The 17,534-nt window shown below is 61.8% G+C and overlaps 1 protein-coding gene across 12 annotated transcripts in view; it reads right to left on the bottom strand.

Moving 5' to 3' along the window:
• MYO7A (myosin VIIA) overlaps positions 1-17,534 on the bottom strand; it is a 68,297-nt gene that overhangs the window by 37,526 nt on the left and 13,237 nt on the right. For 8 of the 12 annotated variants that reach the window (XR_011389416.1, XR_011389417.1, XM_070075774.1 and 5 more), the window contains 11 exons: positions 13,601-13,753; positions 7,144-7,328; positions 6,584-6,705; positions 6,365-6,507; positions 6,000-6,113; positions 4,818-4,971; positions 3,822-3,898; positions 3,086-3,205; positions 2,213-2,355; positions 928-1,138; positions 293-428 (listed from right to left, as the gene is read on the bottom strand). Coding sequence is in view for 10 of the 12 variants with exons in the window: in XM_070075774.1 (XP_069931875.1) it covers positions 293-428; positions 928-1,138; positions 2,213-2,355; positions 3,086-3,205; positions 3,822-3,898; positions 4,818-4,971; positions 6,000-6,113; positions 6,365-6,507; positions 6,584-6,705; positions 7,144-7,328; positions 13,601-13,753 (1,558 nt within the window). In the remaining 2 variants the exon portion in view is untranslated. Of the gene's footprint in view, positions 1-292; positions 429-927; positions 1,139-2,212; positions 2,356-3,020; positions 3,054-3,085; positions 3,206-3,821; positions 3,899-4,817; positions 4,972-5,999; positions 6,114-6,364; positions 6,508-6,583; positions 6,706-7,143; positions 7,329-13,600; positions 13,754-14,705; positions 14,898-14,988; positions 15,248-17,534 lie in introns of those variants that run through there. The other 4 variants (XM_070075789.1, XM_070075791.1, XM_070075782.1 and 1 more) reach the window with 4 other exon arrangements.

Here is a 17,534-nt window from a genome sequence, read left to right as displayed (position 1 = left end):
ATGGGCATTTGGAGAGTGAACCAGCAGATGGGAGATCTCTCTTTCTCACACACACTCCCTCTCTCTTTCCTTCTGTAACTCTGCCTTTCAAACAAATAGGTATTTTTAAAAGGGTTAAAATGGTAGACTATGTTATTTAATCTTACGACAGTTTTTTTTTTAAATTTGAGAAAAGGGCATTGCACCCCATGCTTCCAGTTCCCGCTCCTTGTATTCTAGGACCTTTCTCCCGGGCTGTGGAGGGGCAGCTGGGGCCACAGGCAGAGAAGACAGCCCTGGCACCCCTCTGTACCTTGAGTCTCGTAGTAGACCACGCCTGCAAAGTGGTTGATGCCAAACTGGGTCTCATGGGTGTTCTTGGGGGGAATGTAGTTGGTGTTGAGCTTGTGCTGCGAATTCAGCTTATGCAACATGGTGGCATCCGTGCCCTGTGGGGATGGAGGGGCTGCTGTTGACCCCACCCCTCCTGCCCAGGCCCTCGGCCTTTCCTCTCGGGTCTTTGCACCCCTCTTCATGAGCCTACCCTCCCTTCATTTAGAACCCAGACAGGCGCTCTCTGCCGTGTGGATACATTGGAAGCATACGACCTTGGAAGTCCATTTCCATTTAGAAATCGATTTCCTTGGGAGCCTCTCCTCTTTCCCCTTCACCATTCCTAGACGTGTTCTGAGCCTTGGGCACCTAATTCTGCACCAACTGCATGCTTAGATCTGTAGCTCCCAGACCTGCGACCTGCAGGTGGTTCCCGAATGTCAGGTGGGTGCCCGGGGATCAGTCTCCGAGCCACCCTAGGGGCAGGTGTCACGACTCTCATTTTGCAGGTGAAGGAAGCTAAGGCTTGGAGTTGGGAAGGGACCTGCCCCTGCCCCTGCCCCAGCCTGTAGGCGGCCCTGGCAGGACCCTGGCCTGCTGGGGGGCGGGGGGCACCTTGGGGAACTTGCTCTCCTCGTCGATGAGGGAGATGATGTTCATGGGCTTGTTGGCGATCATGTCCAAGGCATCCTGGTTGTCGGTGAACTCGATGTGCAGCCAGTTGATGCTCTCCAGGTCATACTCCTCCTGCTCCAGCTTGAACACGTGCCGCACGAAGAACTGCTGCAGGTGCTCGTTGGCGAAGTTGATGCAGAGCTGCTCGAAGCTGCAGGGGTGCGAGGGGTGGGGTGGGGCGGGGCGCTGCTCAGGTCCCTGTCCTGCCACTCAGGAGCCCAGCACAGCCTGGACCTGCAGAGTGACCTTCTGCATGATGCCTCCCCATCACCGACTCTCTAGCCTCTGAGGCAGGGATGGGGCTGACACAGAGGCCCAGCAGGGCAGAGGGCTTGCCCAAGGTCACTCAGTGTATCGGAAGGACAGTGAAGGGGTTGACGCAGCAGCTCAGACACTGCTTGGGATATGCGCATCCTATACTGGGGGCCTGGGTTCGAGTCCGGGTTCCAGCTTCCTGCTAAGATACATCTTGGGAAGCAGTGGGTGAAGGCTCAAGTGCTTGGGTCCCCGCCACTCACATGGGAGACCCGGGTGGAGTTCCTGGCCCCCAGCTTCAGCCTGGACCAGCCCCAGCTGTTAGAGGCAATGGGGAGAGAAGCAGCAGATGGGAGACTGTCTGTCTCTGTGCCTTTCAACCAAATAAGATGAATAAACAAACATTTTGAAACAGGAGAGGTAAGGCCTGAACCCAGGGCTGAGGACCCCAGCTCAGAGCCCACATTTGCCTGCATGTCGGTACACAGGGAGGGCTGGAGAGCTGGCAGGTGGGTGCCCAGGGCTCGACAGAGTGCAGGCTTTGGCGATCAGGGTCTAGATGCTGACCTGGCTGCACAGACCCAGCCTTGCCTACTCAGTGTGTCTCTGTGACAGCCAATCAGGACGGGATGGGGGTGACCTACCACAGTCACCCAGACAGGAAGCGGGGCCAGGATCCAGCTGTGACTACTCCATCATTCAAGAGTGGCCAAGACCAGGATGCTCAGGCTTGGCTCAGGCCCAGCCTCAGCCCTGAGCAGATCGGCAGTAGCCAGTGGAGCCTGGAGACCAGAGGTGGCCTCCTCAAGTGGCCAGGACGGTATCACAGCCTTGGGCCTCCAGGCAACTGAAGGCCAATTCCTACCGGCCTGGCAGGGCCTGCCCGAGCCAGCTCCAGGCGGCCTAAAGGGAGGACGTGACGTCCGTGCTGAGGAAGAGCCGTCCCCCAGGGCACTGCCCCACGTGGTACCTGTTCACGGTGAAGTTCTCAAACCCGAAGATGTCCAGGAGGCCGATGGACCGGCGAGAGCTCTTCACCTCCTGGGAGGCCGGCTTGTGAATGGCCGCATTGATCTTGTCCACGATCCACACGAAGAGCCGCCCGTAGATTCCCTGAAAGCGGCCATCCGCAGCCTCATGTCCAGCACACCCGCCCCGTGAGACCGCCAGGCTGCCGGAGGCACGGTGGCCCCACTGCGGCCGCCTGGGGAGGGACGTGCTGCTCACAACTGCCCAGCCTTTACCCGAGCCACGCCCTCTGCCCGGAGCCCCGAGCCTGCCTGGAGAACCCACTGCCCGAGTTTCAAAGCTCTGTTGAGAGATGGGCCCCGCTGAGTCCCTCCCCGGCCCTGCCGGTTTGGGAAGGGGCCCTCCTCGGGGCTCCTGGCTCTGCCCTCCTCCCCACTAAGGTCCCAGAGCCCAGGTCAGGGCCCAGCACAGGCTGCAGGACTCTGTGAATGGCAAGTGCATGACTGCAGAAACAGCAAGGACCCAAGGGTCCCCCATGCACCCCGAAGAGGGCATCTCCCGGCTGGAAACAGCTGATCAAAGCAGGCCAACAGTTGAGGGCTGTGAGGATGGAGCTGGCAAGGTCCCGGGGTGGGTGGGGGTGCAAAGCGCCCAGCTCCCGAGGGATGGCCAGACCCCTGAGGCTCACAGGGAGGCGCGCTGGCACCCAGGCCCCAGAGGCAGCCAGTGGCTGGTGCCTGGACCCTGGGCCCCAGGCAGGCAGGGGTCGATACCCAGTGATCTGCTCAGCTCTGCAGACTCCTTGGCACCTGTCCACTGCAGCTCATCCTCGCCAGGCGCAGAGGGGGTGGAGGGCCACTCCATGCCAGCCCACCTTGACAAAGGCGTCTCGCACATCCAGCGCCTGCTCCCTGCTGAGCGGGGTGGACACCGTCTCGCCACGGGTGATGAGGGTGCGGCTCGTCAGGCAGCTCATCAGGTCTGGGGGGTTCACCTGGTGCAGGGACACCCGGGTCTCACCCAGGACCCCCAGACATCTGCGGCCTGTCCTTCCCCCCACCCCCTGCACTGAGACCGCCCTTCCCTGGGGCCCACACCCAAACCCTGCGCACAAGGAATTTTCCTGGCTCACAGCCCCTCGACTGCCCCAGCAGGTTCCCTGGCCCCGCCAGGACTGGCTGTGACTCTGGCTCTATTGGTCAGTTGTCTAACCCAGGGCAGAGCCTCGTCGGCTGAATGAGTGACAGACTCAACGTACCTGATGCATGGATACCCATACGCTGTCCCCAGGTGCGGAGACTGAAGCCAGGAATGACTCGCCCAGGGCACCCAGCCCAGGCCCCTGGGCTCCCGTGCCCCACCCCAGCCCACAGCTTCTGGGGACACTTGGCTAGCACAGGCCAGTGAGGGTCCCAGATCTGGCTCTGCTCCCCTGGGACCCGTGCCCAGCAGAGCCCAGACACTGTGGGTTCTCAACACTGAACAGTGAGGGCTCTCCCAAGCAGGGGACCCAGCAAGCCGCTTCCCACATCCTGGCCCCGCTGAGCTCGCAGCCAGCGCTGGATTCGCCGGGGCAGAGGCAGTGGTGGGAGAGAAGGCTGGGCACTGACCTCCAGCAGGGACGCGGCTGTAGCCAGCGACGGGGAGAAGAGGACCTCACAGGCATCCAGGTTTTCAAACGTGCGGGCTGTCGGCAGCAAGGGGCGTGGCGTCAGGGCAGGGAGGTGGACGTGGGGGCGAGGGGCAGTCCTGGCGGGACCAGGAGCCATGCCACTCTTAGGGGGAGGGTTGGCCCTGTCCACAGAGGGCACGAGCGCCATGTCTACCCTGTCTAAATGCTTGTCTGGGTCAACAGATGTTTGGGCGATGTTCTCGCCAGGGATCCATGGGGTCCCTGAGGGCAGGGACCCTGCGTGCTCCACACCTGGCCCCATACCTACCATCCAAGTGGCAGACACTGGCAGTGTGCGTGTCTGCCCCTCCCTCTCCATCCCAGACTCCCGAGCTCTCAGGGGCAGCCCACTCCTACGAGACAGGCACGAACTCGCCCTTCCTCCCCTGTACCCTACTCACAGCCCTGCCTTCTGCCTGGGGCGGTCAATCCCATGTTTTCTCTCATGCAGAGTTCATGCACTGAGCAAATGCCACAGAGCCCCAGCTCTGCCCGAGGCTCACGCACGAGCAAAGAGGACCTCTCGGCCTGGCACAGAGTACACATCCAGGGAACATCAGAGGCTCCCTTTCCTAGCCTTCTGGCTTTCAGGAGATGACTACAGTCACCCACATCTATGTGTGAAGTGGTTCAAAGATTGGCCCTCACTCTAAGGCGGCTGACCTTACAGAAGAGGCCAGACTTAAGGGGCCCCTAGTCAACTCCCAGCATCCTTCCTCTGTGCATCTCCAGGACACGGTCGCAGCCCAGTGATGCCACCCCTAAGGCTGCCGCCAAGCTAGCCGACCTCTGCAAACCGACCCGCACGGGACTTCTCCCAGGCGTCCTTCCAAGGAGGGTACACGTCACTGGGGTGGAAACCACTGCTGGTACCCAGTGTGCGGTCAGGTGTCCAGCAGGGGGCGGGGCAGGGCACATCTGCGCGGCCTCTCACCCTCATACTGCAGGTTGCCCAGGTGCAGGATGGCGGCCAGGAGCTTCGAGATCTCCCAGTTCTCTGTGTCTGTGAACATGAGCACCTTCATGGCCGAGCGGATGTTGGCGTACTCCTGGCTGTCCACGCGTCCCTCGCAGGTTATGCAGTTACCCTGTGGGCGGGGCCGGGGAGGGGGCAGGTAATGGGAGGGCCTGAGGGAGGCCATGGGCACGCAGGGGGGCAGTGCCGGGCTGAAGGGCTCAGGACCCCAGGTACTGATCTCACCTGGTGGGCTTCAGGACCCCTCCAGAGGTCCACAGCACTCCTGCCCAGGCTTTTCAGGAACACACCGACCACATCCACCCAGGGACCCCGGGCTCCCTCCCTCCCACGAATGAGAGGAGCCAGGTCACAGAGCCCTGGCCACCTGTCTGGCAGTCACACAGCCAGGGCCTTCCATGGCCCCTCATTCCCTCCAGGACACCCACACTCAGGGACTCGACCCCTCCCCAGGTGCAGCCTGATATGGATGGAGGAGGGGCAGCTGCAGATAGGCAGAGCAATGATGGCAGCCTGCGGCGATCTGCACATGCCTGTGAGACCTGTGTGTACACACGCATGTGTGTGCGTGCCCAAGTGTGCCAGCCAGCTACAGGGAGTGTCCAGGAAGTGCTGTCATACCACACACAGACACACACACAGCCCTTAGGCACCCTAGTCTATGCCTGTGTCTGTGGCCTGCTCCAGCCCAGCCCCAGGCAACAGCTCCCCCCAGGGCTAAGGAGGCGGTGCTTGGTGGTGGCAACAATGGCCCCAGGCCCCCCTCTCCTGGGTGCCCAGACAGCAGCAGGAGGCTGGCACCACAGCCCTGTCCCCATGTTGCCTGTCGGAGGCCCAGTCCTTCATATCCTCAAAGATTAAACCCTAACAGCACATGTGGGCACAGATGTATGCACACATACACACATGTGTCCACATGCTTAGAAGCACATGGTTTGTGATGAGGAGCCGTCTAGATGCACGTGCAAGGGGCCGCATGGCCAAGTGGGCCGCAGGCCTCAGGGCACAGGCGAGCCCCAGGTGGGCCGAGCAGGACAGGAGACGGCCCACACGTGTTGCCAACCACCGGGAGCTGGGGGAGCCTGTGTGCACGTGGCCTGGGTCTACCTGCAGCCCATGGGGTGCCCATCGGGACCTCACCATGGCCAAGTAGTTGTAGTCGGCAGCCTGGCCCAGCCCCAGTTTCTTCTTCTGAGCCTCGCTCATGCCCTCCAGCATGCAGTAGAACACGTGGTAGTTCCGTTCATCAGGGGCCTGGAAGCATTGGGCGCACAGGAGCGGGTGGGGAGGAGACAGGAGAGGCCGTCAGGACACAGGACATCAGGAGGGCCACAAACACGGTCAGGCAGGAAGCCAAGGGGACTTCAGGCACAGAGGCCAGGAGGCAGCAGCTAGGGCAGGTGAGGGACCACCAGAGCTACGCAGCTGGCCGGGGTCGGAACAGGTGCCGCTCTGCTCCAGGGAAGGACCACACGCACTCCCACGAGCCCGGGGCTCAGGCCCACCTGGCGACAGACACGGGACTTCTCCAGCAGGTACTGCTCGATCTTGGCCCCCTCGATGGCGCCCCGCTTGTTGAAGTGGATGTCGATGTACTTCCCAAAGCGGCTGGAGTTGTCATTGCGGATGGTCTTGGCATTCCCAAAGGCTGCAGGTGCGCAGAAGGTCACGGGCAAGGGCAGCCCCCTCCCCGCCCCGCCCCGCCCTCGGCGCACTGGCCTTACCCTCCAGGATCGGAGTGGCCTCCAGCACCTGCTGCTCAATCCACGAGTGCTGCCCACTGATGGCGGCCAGGAACTGCAGCATCAGCTTGGTGCTCTCCGTCTTCCCGGCCCCAGACTCCCCACTGCGGAAGGAGCGAGCCCATGAGCCGTCACAGCCCACGCCGCACCCCTCCGCACTGCCATCTCTAACTGACCCGACAATCTGGGCCGTCGGGGGCCAGGGGAGGACCGGAGGAGCTCCATGCACGGCCACACCCAGAGGTCACTCTGTCCCCAAGGTTCAGATCTGCACTCCTCGGCTCTTAGTTGCCACAGAGCCTGGCACATGTCAGGTGCTCAGCCAACCCTCTGCCCAAGAGAACACGGGTGCCCGAGATTTCCTAACGTATCAGGAGCCGGCAGGGAACAAGGCTGGACTCAAAAGCTGACCCGCACCCTGCTGCCTTAGTAGAGACGGGAGACCGAGGGAATGCGAGGGGATTCTGCGCGTTGCGGCACAGCGGGAGTCCCAGGACCATCGCGGCCGTGCGCCGAGCCCTCCCGGCGTCTGAGCGGCCCACCTGATGATGCAGCACTGGTCGCGGCTGTTGCGCTGCATGTTGAAGTAGCAATTGTCGGCGATGGCGAAGATGTGGGGGGGCATCTCGCCGATCTTCTTGTTGGTGTACTGGCGGATGTGCTCGGGCGAGTAGATGGACAGCAGCTGGTAGGGGTTCACGGCCACCAGGATGGAGCCCGTGTACGTCTGCGGGCAGCAGGGAGGAAGGGGTGTTGAGGACTGCCACGCGGGAGGCCGTGCCCTGCTCCACAGGCCCTGGGGGCCCGTGTGCAGACCCTGCCTCCTCGGGAGCTGGGCTGGGCCTCCAGACCAGCTTGGGGCCGGCTCACGCTCAATGGTGCAGGGGCTGGGAGGAGAGACCTGGGGCGAGAGGGAGACGGGGTTTCTAAACTTTGCTTTCCCTTTCTGTATCAGTCAAATGAGCACCAGAGAGCTGCCTCGGAAGGCTAAGGGAGCCCGTGTACTGTGAAAACCACAGCACGCTGGGGCCTCAAATCCTGGCTTCCGAGGCCTGCACCCCAGCTTTTGGAGGGAAATTCGGATACAGGAGCCCATCCCGAGGGGAGGCTGAGCTGCTGGGGGAGCGGGGGGGAGCGGCCCCCGTACTCGGCAGCACAGGGCACCTCCCACTGACCAGGCTGGCAGCAGCAGGGCCCTACACGCCTCAAACAGCTTTCTGTGGGCTTTCCCCTCTTGGGCTTCTCGGTCCATGCACAGAGTGGCCATTCATGGTGAGACCCACTGCTGTGGGCTGGGCCCTGGCACACACAGGGACAGTGTGGCCTGGCCCTCCTGCCACCAGGGCAGCCGGAGGCACTGGAGGGTTCCTCCTCCCTCTCTCACTGGCAACTCAAGCTTGAAAAGGTCAGGCCCTGCCTATAATTGGCATGGAGGTATGGACATCTGGGGCCGACAGAGCCAGAGGAAAAATGTGCCCACGCAAGGGAGGTGACAGGGGGCCACCCCTCCCACCCAGGGCTCCGTGCATCCCCCCAGGGCCGCAGCCGTGTCCCAGCAGCCTCAGCCCAAGGCAGCCATGGAGGAAAGCAGGGCTGCAGGCACCGCATTTGGGGAACAGCCCGGGGCTCCTGTTCCGGCGCTGGCCCCCAGGCCGGGAGACCTGGCCAGACCCCCCCTTCTCTGGGGCCAGGAAGAGTCTCCTCTCCCACAAGCTGCCTCCTCCACATGACCATGGCCAGCAGCAGCTGACACTCCCTGCTGATGACCAAGGGTGCAGTCCGGGCCCAAGCAGGAAGAGCCAGGGTGGGCAGGAGGCCGCAGCGGGGCAGCCAGGCCAAGCAAAGCAGCAGGACCGTCCTGGGTGCTGTCTGCACCACACTCACCCGCCCTCCACAGCTGGTCTGCGGCGTCATGTGCCGGGCAGCAAGAAAGGGAGCCAGTGAGCAGACAACCGACAACACCCCACATCGCCTGGGGTTCCCCATACTCGCAGGTCAGAGCCTGCAGCCCCCAGCCACGGGGCCCTGCCCCACGGGAACCAGCTGGACAGTGGTCTCTGGGGCCGGCGAAGGGGGGCCCACGTCAGGTGGGGAATCAGCTACAGGGAGCACTCCGCCTGTCTGTAAAAGGAGATGACTGACATCCACCTCCCGTGGCTGTTACAGAAACTGAAGGGCAGACAACCAGCCTTTCCAGGTACCGTGGGCACCAGTGCCACCCCCTGTCCAGACGGTGAGGCTCGGCCGCCCAGCTCGTGATCAGCAGGTGCAGATGGCTGAGCCCACACCGGCATCTGCGACCCTGCCTCAGACAGGGGGAGGCTGGGAGCGCAGCTCGAGGCGGGGGTGGTGGCAGACGGTGGCCAGCAGGCACTGAGCAGAGGCGTGAAAGGGCGCGACATTCGGGAGGTCTGCTGGGGAAAGCTCACCCCGGGACGAAGAATAGCAGAGTCTCTGAGGCTGTCTCAGCCCTAATGACCAGCCCGCGGGAGGGGTGAGGGCCAGACGGAGCCGGCCCTGAGAGGCGGGGACACTGCCAGAGACGGACACGGAGGATGCCGAGACGCCATGAGGCCTCCTGGGGCTGGGACGGGACTCGGCTCCCACCCACGGCTCCCCTGGCCCTCTCCGCCCTGCCCACACCCCAGCAGGTCCTCCTGAGCACGAGGCCCTGTGGTTCCCTGCCTCCTGGTGTCCCCCAGCACGGAGGGCTCAGCTGCCTGCCCAAGCTGGCCTAGGGTGCCACCACCACCCTCCACCCCGGGCAGCCCCTGGGCACTGCTCCCCTTCTGTCCCTGTGTGGCCACCTCCCTGGCCCGTGTCTCAGCTGACCACTGCAGACCCCTTCCATGGGCTCCCACCTTCCCTGCCATCTGCCCTCCACTGGGGGGGGGGGGGTGAGGCTCTAAACGCATGAACACACACACACCACACACTCGCACACACCACACACATGCATGCATGCACACATGCACACCACATATGCGCACACACGCAGACACCACACATGCACGCACACACATCGCACCTGCCTGCACATACATGCATGCATGCATACCACACACGTGCACACATGCAAGCACCACACATGCATACACACACAAACAGGCACACTCACACAAGTGCACACATGTACACACACAGTCTGTCCTCCCCCTGGAGAACTGATGAAAAATAGTGTCACTTTCTCTGTGAACATGTTCCAGCCTGCAGCATATCTACCCATTCCTAAACGCATCGTACACTGAGGCCCTCCGCAGTGAAGAGAGCAGACCGATGCCCTCACTCGTCACCTGGCGCGCCTGCGCCCCTTATCAGACAGCAGAACTGAGCCTCAGTCCCTCAGACAAGTGGGGGATATGCCTGGGTCGTACAGGAGAGAAGCAGGGCTTGGGATGAGCCAGGGACCTCAGCACAGGGGCCCCAGCGCCGGTCTCTCCCGGAAGGCACCTGCGAGACCAGTGGGGCTGGCAGCTGGGGTGGTGGAAGAGTGTGGCAGCCAGGCCAGGGCTGGCAGGGAGGTCCTGGCCCTCTTTGTACCTCAGTGCCCATGGCCCCTTCAGGCTCGGTACTGCTCACTGAGCCCTCCAGCCCCTCCCCCACCCCCGTTTCTAAGGGGCCAGCCCAGCAGAGGCCCCTGCTCAGTTCTTCAGTAACAAACGCCTGTGGAGCACAGGGCAGAGGTGAGGACTGGGGGAGGCAGAGGTGGCGGGGGAGGGGCAAAGGACCATTCCCAGGCCAAGGACAAAGCCCAGGTCCCCATGGGGTCCCGAGTCTCCAAGTCAAGATCAAGAGGCCTCTTTGAGATCAGAAGGAAGGGGCAGGAACCAATTCTACCTCCAGTTCCACCTCTTCCAGGGAGCCCCCAGGCCTGTAAAACTGGGGACTTTCCTTAGCATCCAGCAGGCCAGGGAGACCAAAAGCAACTCCCAGGACTCCGCTTCCCATGGTGACCAGGGCTCTCACCCCAGGGCCATGCCCGAGAGAAGACTGAGCCCAGACGGGGCCAAGGACCCCCTAAAGCCACATCCAACATCAGGTCCCAGTCCCGCATCTCCCAGAGCAGGCCCCCAGCCTCTGTCCGGCACCAGGGAGCCCTGGGTTCCAGCAGCTTGGCCCCTGCTTCCTACAGGACCCAGGGACAACCGCTGGCCTCTTGGACCACCCAGTGAAGGGTTTGGAGGTGTCCCTATACCCCTCCCTCATTCTGGGGGCCCCGGGCTGATCGCAGCCCTGGGACACTGCCTGGGGCTCCCGGTGCAGGCCACTCAGCTCAGGGATACGTCGTAAGGCTGCAGGCAGCCTTGGTAATACGAGGACATCACGGGCGTATGGGCTGTGCCCAAGGTAACCTGACCCACGAAGTGACAGGCGTTGCCATGGTGAGGGACAGGCATGGTTTCTGGGCGGGACTCCAGGCCTTGCTCTCACGGCACCTTGTCCGCCAAGCCACAGCACTGCAGACTCAGCAGGCCCCGGCCACCCCTTTGAGCCTGCAAGGATTGAGCATGGGTCCCGGGACCCCCAGCTGCCACGGCTTGGTTCCCGGCCAGGAGGCCCTGACAAGCAGCAGGTGGCAGGTGGCTCATGTGGGCTCTTCCCTGGTCCCTGTCAGAAAGGCTACAGCTGAGCACCCGAGAGGCACATGGCGCAGATTCGAGGGCTCTCTGGAGCACCCATAAGCCTCTGGAATCAGTCTTTGGTCCCCCAGAGAGTAAAGGTCACGCTCCAAGGAGAGAAAGCCGGGGTGACCCCAGCCGGCAGTGACCAGCTCAGCACAGCCCCGATCTCAGGCGCAGCTTCACTGCTCCGGGCTGGCCGAGCCGCCTGTCTCTCCCTCTTCCGTACGCGGCCTGTTTTGCCTTGATTCAGCCCAGAGACCCCCCCACAGATGAAGAACAAAACCGCCTGCAGAATCACCGAACCAAGCGCTCCACGCCTCCTGGGGGTTCCCAGACACCCATCTGCAGGGTCCTGGGTGGGGAAACACCCATAGCAACCAGCACCTCCCCTGGGAAGGGGTCCCTGGCTCCCCGGACAGGAGAGCTGGCCTTGAGTTGGGGCACACGGCCAATGACGGGGGATCTGTCCTGACAGTCACCACTCTGGGCGGGTGGATTGGCAACCTCTCTGCTCACCTACAAGGGGACTTCAAAAAGTGTGCAGAAAAAAATAAAATTAAGTTCCGGGGCGGTTATTTAACCTAGAGTGTTTCACAAGCCTGTGTCCTATACAGCAGAACCCGGGTCCAGCTCCTGGTCCCAGCCTCCTGCTGAGGCAGGCTCCAGAAGCAGCAGTGGCAGCTCAAGGAACTCTGGGAGCCAGGGTCCAGCCTCCCACAGAAGCCCTGGAACCATGGCCCCCACTGCCTGCTTGAGAGGCCGTCAGCCACCTCCCTCCCCTGTGCTGTGGGGGCTCCTAGGGGAGGCTGTGCCTGGCTCATAGTGTCCATGCGATAGGCACATCAAAGCACTTTGCAGGGAGCCCTTCGGCCCCCACACCACCCCACTCCCTCGCCCCCCATTCCTTGCTCAGAGGAGGCAGAGCACAGGTGGCACCTCCAGACACGGGGGCCTCACCCAGCCGGTGGGGTGGAGCTGCCAGGGTAGCAGGGGCAGGGTCACCCCCTGTGTCTCAGGCGCACTGGGCGCCCCAGACTCTTCCAGCCCCAGCTTTCCCTGTTGCTTCAAGGTCCTGACAACCTGAGTGGCACTGTGTCACTTGCTGCCCTGGCCAGGTCCTGCCTCCAGCCCTCTATTCACACAGCGCCCCCTCCTGAATTCCATCTCACCCAGCCAGCCTCACCCAGCACCAGGGGCCTGTCCACCCCTCGCCCCTGTGCCGCCCCAAACTCCCAAGCCCCACAGAGCCACCTCAGCACTTCTCTCATGCCCACATCATCCCACACCTCTGCGCCCCAGCCTCAGAGTGTCCTCACAGGAGCCTGCTCTGGGCCACGTGATGCAGCCCTGGCTGCCCAAGAGGCTCGCTCCTGTCCCCACCTGCTTTCTTGGCCTTGGCTTCCTTCACCAGGGGCTGCCTGAGGGTGGGGCCAGGTCAGGGCCATGCAGTGACCAGCACACAGCTCTGGGCCTGGCTACCCATGGTGGGGTTCCGTCTCCCTTCTGTGAAATGCAGCTACCAGACTAGGGCAGCAGTTCTCAGAGCAGGGACAAAGACCCCCGGGGGAGTCTGGGAGGCTGCCTCTCCCCAGACCCACGTCCACGAGGCCTGGCGCTCCCCATTCAGCGCCACCAAACACCAGCATCAGACTGCGTGGGAAGCAGACGTGCCAGTCTGGTAGTCTGCTAGCAAACCCAGCACTGCAGAGGTGTGAACTTGGAAAGCAAGGCTAATCTTCTAACTTTTCTTTATTTTGGCAAATGTAATTATTTTTCATAAAATGTCATCTTTGTTATCCTACTGATGATTTTCAATGAATACTTTTCAAGTTCTCAGTTGTAACTTCTAACATGGTAAATACCAGCAGATAAACCCACAGAAACACAAGCCCTTTGGGGTCCCCCATAATTCTGGGGACTTGTAATGGTTGCTGTGGCCAGCAAGCATGACCACTCCATGGGTTCTGCTGCTCTCCAAGTCATCCTCATAGGGTCACTACCCTGGCTCAGTGACACGGGTGGAAGACAGTGGGGGCGGGGGGACTGGCCTGAGGTGCGGAGGAGCGCTTCCCTGCTTTGGGTCCTGCTGAGTATCCAGGCTCCTTATCCACCCTCCCCCACGCTGTGAGGACCCTGTGGCGGCCCCCAGGCCCCAGCAAACACCCAGCGGCAGCGGCTCCCAGCTCCTGGGCAAAGCGCTAAGCCTCTCACTGCTGTCCAGAGGTTTGAAGGCTTACAGAGGCACAAGTGCCCCCTTCACACAAACCCCACAGGAGGAGGAGCCACGGGACCTGCAGCTGCAGGCAAGCCCTCTGGAGGCGGGGCCTGCGGCCGTGGGCGGGGCCGTGGCCGTGGGCGGGGCCGCAGCTGCACTCACATAGATGAGGTGGTCCCGGTAGCGGATGAGCAGGTTGCGCAGGATGCCCGCCTCGTTGAGGTCACCCAGGCGGATCATGTCCTCCACGCCATGCACAGACGTGGGGTGCATGGGCTTGATGTGCGTGGCACTCTGCGGGGAGATCCAGTGCTCCTGCGGGGCAAAGGTTGCTCGTGTTAGCTCTCTCTCCTGGCTGAGGCTGCAGGGTGAGCGGCAGCGGGGGCGGGAGCCCGGGTCTGTGCAACCGATGGCCAAAGTCTGCCAGCTCTAACAGGGTTGACTCTTCCAGGATCCCGTCACCCCCCCAACCCCCCAGGTCACCTCCTTCTCTTGGGACCCTCCCCACCACATGAGCGACATTAAGGGGAACAGAGTGGCCCAGTGACTTTGCAGGAGGGAATGGAACCTGGAATAATTGGAGTTAGCCTTGCGTCAAATCCAGGCTTCCAGGAACAAATACATACAAAGTAATTCCCCATAGTGCCCCTTGTAAACCAGCAGACGCCCAGAGGGGGCCGCTGGGGACTCAGTGGCCAGGGCTCATCCCTCTGAGGTTGTGACACTGGCGCTGAGACCACTGTAAGAGGTGGGGGTGGGAATTCCAGGCCAAGCGAGCAGCAAGGCCTCTGCGGCTGGCAAAGGCGGGGGGGGGGGGGGGGCGGGACAGCCCTGGGATATATTTCACCAGGCTTGCTGATGACTTGTGTGGCCCCCAGGTGAAGGTTGAGCAGCTGTGAGCTGAGCAGAGGGAAGTCTGGGGTCGCCACCCTTCCCAGTCTCTTACTGCTGCCTGTACCACTCCTGCGCCCCGTGGTGGCAGAGGGGAAGAGAACATGGGCTCCCCAAGCCTGCAGGGCCCTGGTTTCCTCCTGTATTGGGAGCCTCCCCTCCCCTGGGCCTAACCTGTGCCACAGCCGAGGGCAGCCCCCACAGCCCTGCCAACCCCAAAGGCCAGGACCCAGGAGCCTCGTCCCAGGCAGGTACTCCACTCCCCCAAATGCCACTGTGACTTTGCTTGCTGCGCTCCCTCCACCTGCTGCCTACTCAGCAGGGAGACTGAGCCCCAGTGTCGCCCAGTGCAGAAGGCCGCCCACCTCATGCCCACCTGTGCACCTTGGGCCAGTGCCTTGTAGTGGAGCCAGGCACACATGGTATGCCAGGGAGCCCTGATGGGTGGTGACCGCTGAGGACCAGGTCTGAACCAGAGGACAAGTCCCAGTCATGGAGAGACCCCCAGGAGGCTGCAGACTCGGAGCAGGGTGGGGCCTGCCTGAGGCTCTCCGAGTGATCAGGCCAGCCGGAGGCCACAGATCAGTTTCCCGGGCATTTTCCGCCACCTCCTGGACCAAGAGCATTTCCGTCCAGGTCGGGCCCTCCCGCAGGCCCACCTGGACTTTCCAATCCAGCGTGGAACATTCCTTCCTCCCGGGTACCTGCTCTTGATAAAAGTTGATCCGACTGGAAAATTCCTTCTGCTTGGTCCTCACTCCTTGACTCAATCCTAGGCCCCGCTGTAGGCCAGAGGAGAGAGAGCTCACCGGCAGGCTGTCTAGCTTCCCCACTTGACCCTGACCTTGGGTCCCCAGTGTCGCCCTTGACGTTTTAAGGGGCAGCTCAGGCCCTGCAGGGCCCTGGACCCCCGGAGCATGTCACCTTACCTGCCTGAGCTGCCACACCCTCACCTATGAAACAGGAAGGGCCCCACCCCCACCCCCCACCCCCCACCTCCCACTGTGAGGCAGATGCTGGGGACTGACAGATGCAGTGACCGAGCTTGGTGTACAGTTCTCTCCAGCCAGACCCATGGAGCCAGTGCTGGGTACTGCGCGCCGTTCTACAAATCGATACTGGGGCTGGCGTTGGGGTGTGGCAGGTTAAGCTGTGAGTCCCAGCTGCTCTGCTCCCAATCCAGCTCCCTGCTAACGTGTCTGGAGATGCAATGCAAGATGGCCTGAGTGCTTGGGTCCTGGTACCCACTTGGGAGACCCAGATACAGCTCCAGGTTCCGGTCTTCAGTCTGGCCCAGCCCAGGCTGTTATGGCCATTTGGGAGGTGAGTCAGTAGATAGAAGATTGATCTTTCACTCTCCCTCTCATTCTCTCTACCCCCCATCACTCTGCCTGCTGCCAATGGAAAGAAGACCTTTCTCTGTCTCTCTCTCTCACTGTCTAACTCTGTTAAAAAATAAATAAATAAATGACTTTTTATAAAAAGAAGATAGATGACCTCATCTGCTCCTCATGGTACCCCCAATAGAGAATTCCTGACCCATTTCCAGGGGCCAGTCACACGCAGGAGGGAAGAGGCCGAGCCTCTGCCTGCGATGGCTCCTGGCTGAGGTCAGCACCCTCAGGTTAAGGTGCCCAGCACCTGCGGCACAGGCCAAGGGGGAACCAGGGAAGTAGGTGATGCATACAGCTAAAGGAATGACGGGGAGAGGGACAGCCAGAGCCTGGGGTCACCTTGGCTAATGGCCAATCCCAGGGCCTGGAAGTGTTTGGTAAAGATCTGACCTGTGGCTGAGCTTGGAGAGACAGAGACACTGTGCTCTGTCAAGGGTATGGATGGCCATGGGCGTGGCTTGGACAGTCAGAGCTCGAGGAGTCCTCTGAGGCCTGAGTCATAACCTTTCATTCATTCATTCATCCATTCATTCATTCACTGACTCACAGAGGAAGCTTTTCCAAGAACTCCCACTGCCACACCTACTGTTGACTCGGGAACCCCAAGTGACTGGCCTGGTGCTGCTCGCAGGTTGCTAGGCATCTGAGGGAGGATGGAGGGGCAGAGGGGGATGGCTCGGAGTGGAGGGGGCAGGAATAGCCTGTGGAGGAAGGGCCAGAAGCCCGGAGCCAACACCACCAAAGTCAGACCCCAGCCTCCCTCACCTGAGCCCCCAGCAGCCACGCTCCAGCCCTCGGGCAGCCCCCACCCTCAGGGCCTTGGATGGGGGCGACACGGGAGGGCTCCTTCAGGATCCAGTGACACGGAGTTACAGGATGCCATCTGACTGCAACATGACCCAGGAGAAACTGAAGCCTGCAGAGAGTCCCTGGTCCCCTCCAGGAAGGTGGGGAGGGCCCAGGCCAGCTCGTGGGTCTGTGCGCCACCCCATCTGTGTTTGCAACCTCAACCTCACAGCGGCTTCCTGGAGGGCCCTGCCCTGGAGCCCAGGTGACAAAGTCTTAGGCGCTCTGTTCTGAAGCCCAGGGGACAAAAGCCTGCCGCACAGACCTCGAGACCCACAGCCACCATTGAGGTGTACAGGGAAAACTCGGGCAGAGGGCCCAGAGGTCCCGGCTTCGGGACCCAGCACCTCCACTTACAGCTGTGAGCTAGCCACATGGTCCCTCATTGTGCCTCAGTTTCCCCATGAGGTAACAGTTACAACTCTCCCCGCCTTTCAGACACGCCGTGGACATCCAAAGACAGAACTTGGATGAAAGAGCTTTGCAAACCCCGAGGGCCACAGGGCTACGTGTGGTGCACCTGCCCACTCCACATCCACACCCAGGCCTTGAGGGTCCTGAGCCCTCCCCTGATGCCCAGCACAGCCTGTTTCCAACTTGCAGTCCACTCTTTTTCCTGATCCTCTTCCTTCAGACCAGGAGGCAAAAACAGGGACTCCATGTTATCCCTATGTCCCCGGCGCCTGACATAGCACTGGTGCAGCCCAAATTAAGCTGGAACTGAAATCTTGCTGGCACGTTCTTGTGCCCCCTAGGCTGCAACCGTCTGCTCAGCATCGCATCCACATGTCCACCACACTACACACGCACACACCTTACAGGTGCACCTGTGCCCAGAGGCCCTGGGGCAGGCCTCACTCTCAGACCTTCCTTCCCTACTCAAGTCCTCCCCATGACTGCCTGCCAGACCTGAACTGCTTTGCCTTCTGGGCCAAGAGAGAGGGTTAGGACCAACTCCTAGAGCC

The sequence above is a fragment of the Oryctolagus cuniculus genome, chromosome 1 (assembly GCF_964237555.1).
Source record: "Oryctolagus cuniculus chromosome 1, mOryCun1.1, whole genome shotgun sequence".
NCBI lineage: Eukaryota > Metazoa > Chordata > Mammalia > Lagomorpha > Leporidae > Oryctolagus > Oryctolagus cuniculus.
The sequence above is the reverse complement of the archived record's forward strand: the minus strand, read 5'-3'. Positions and strand labels throughout refer to the sequence as shown.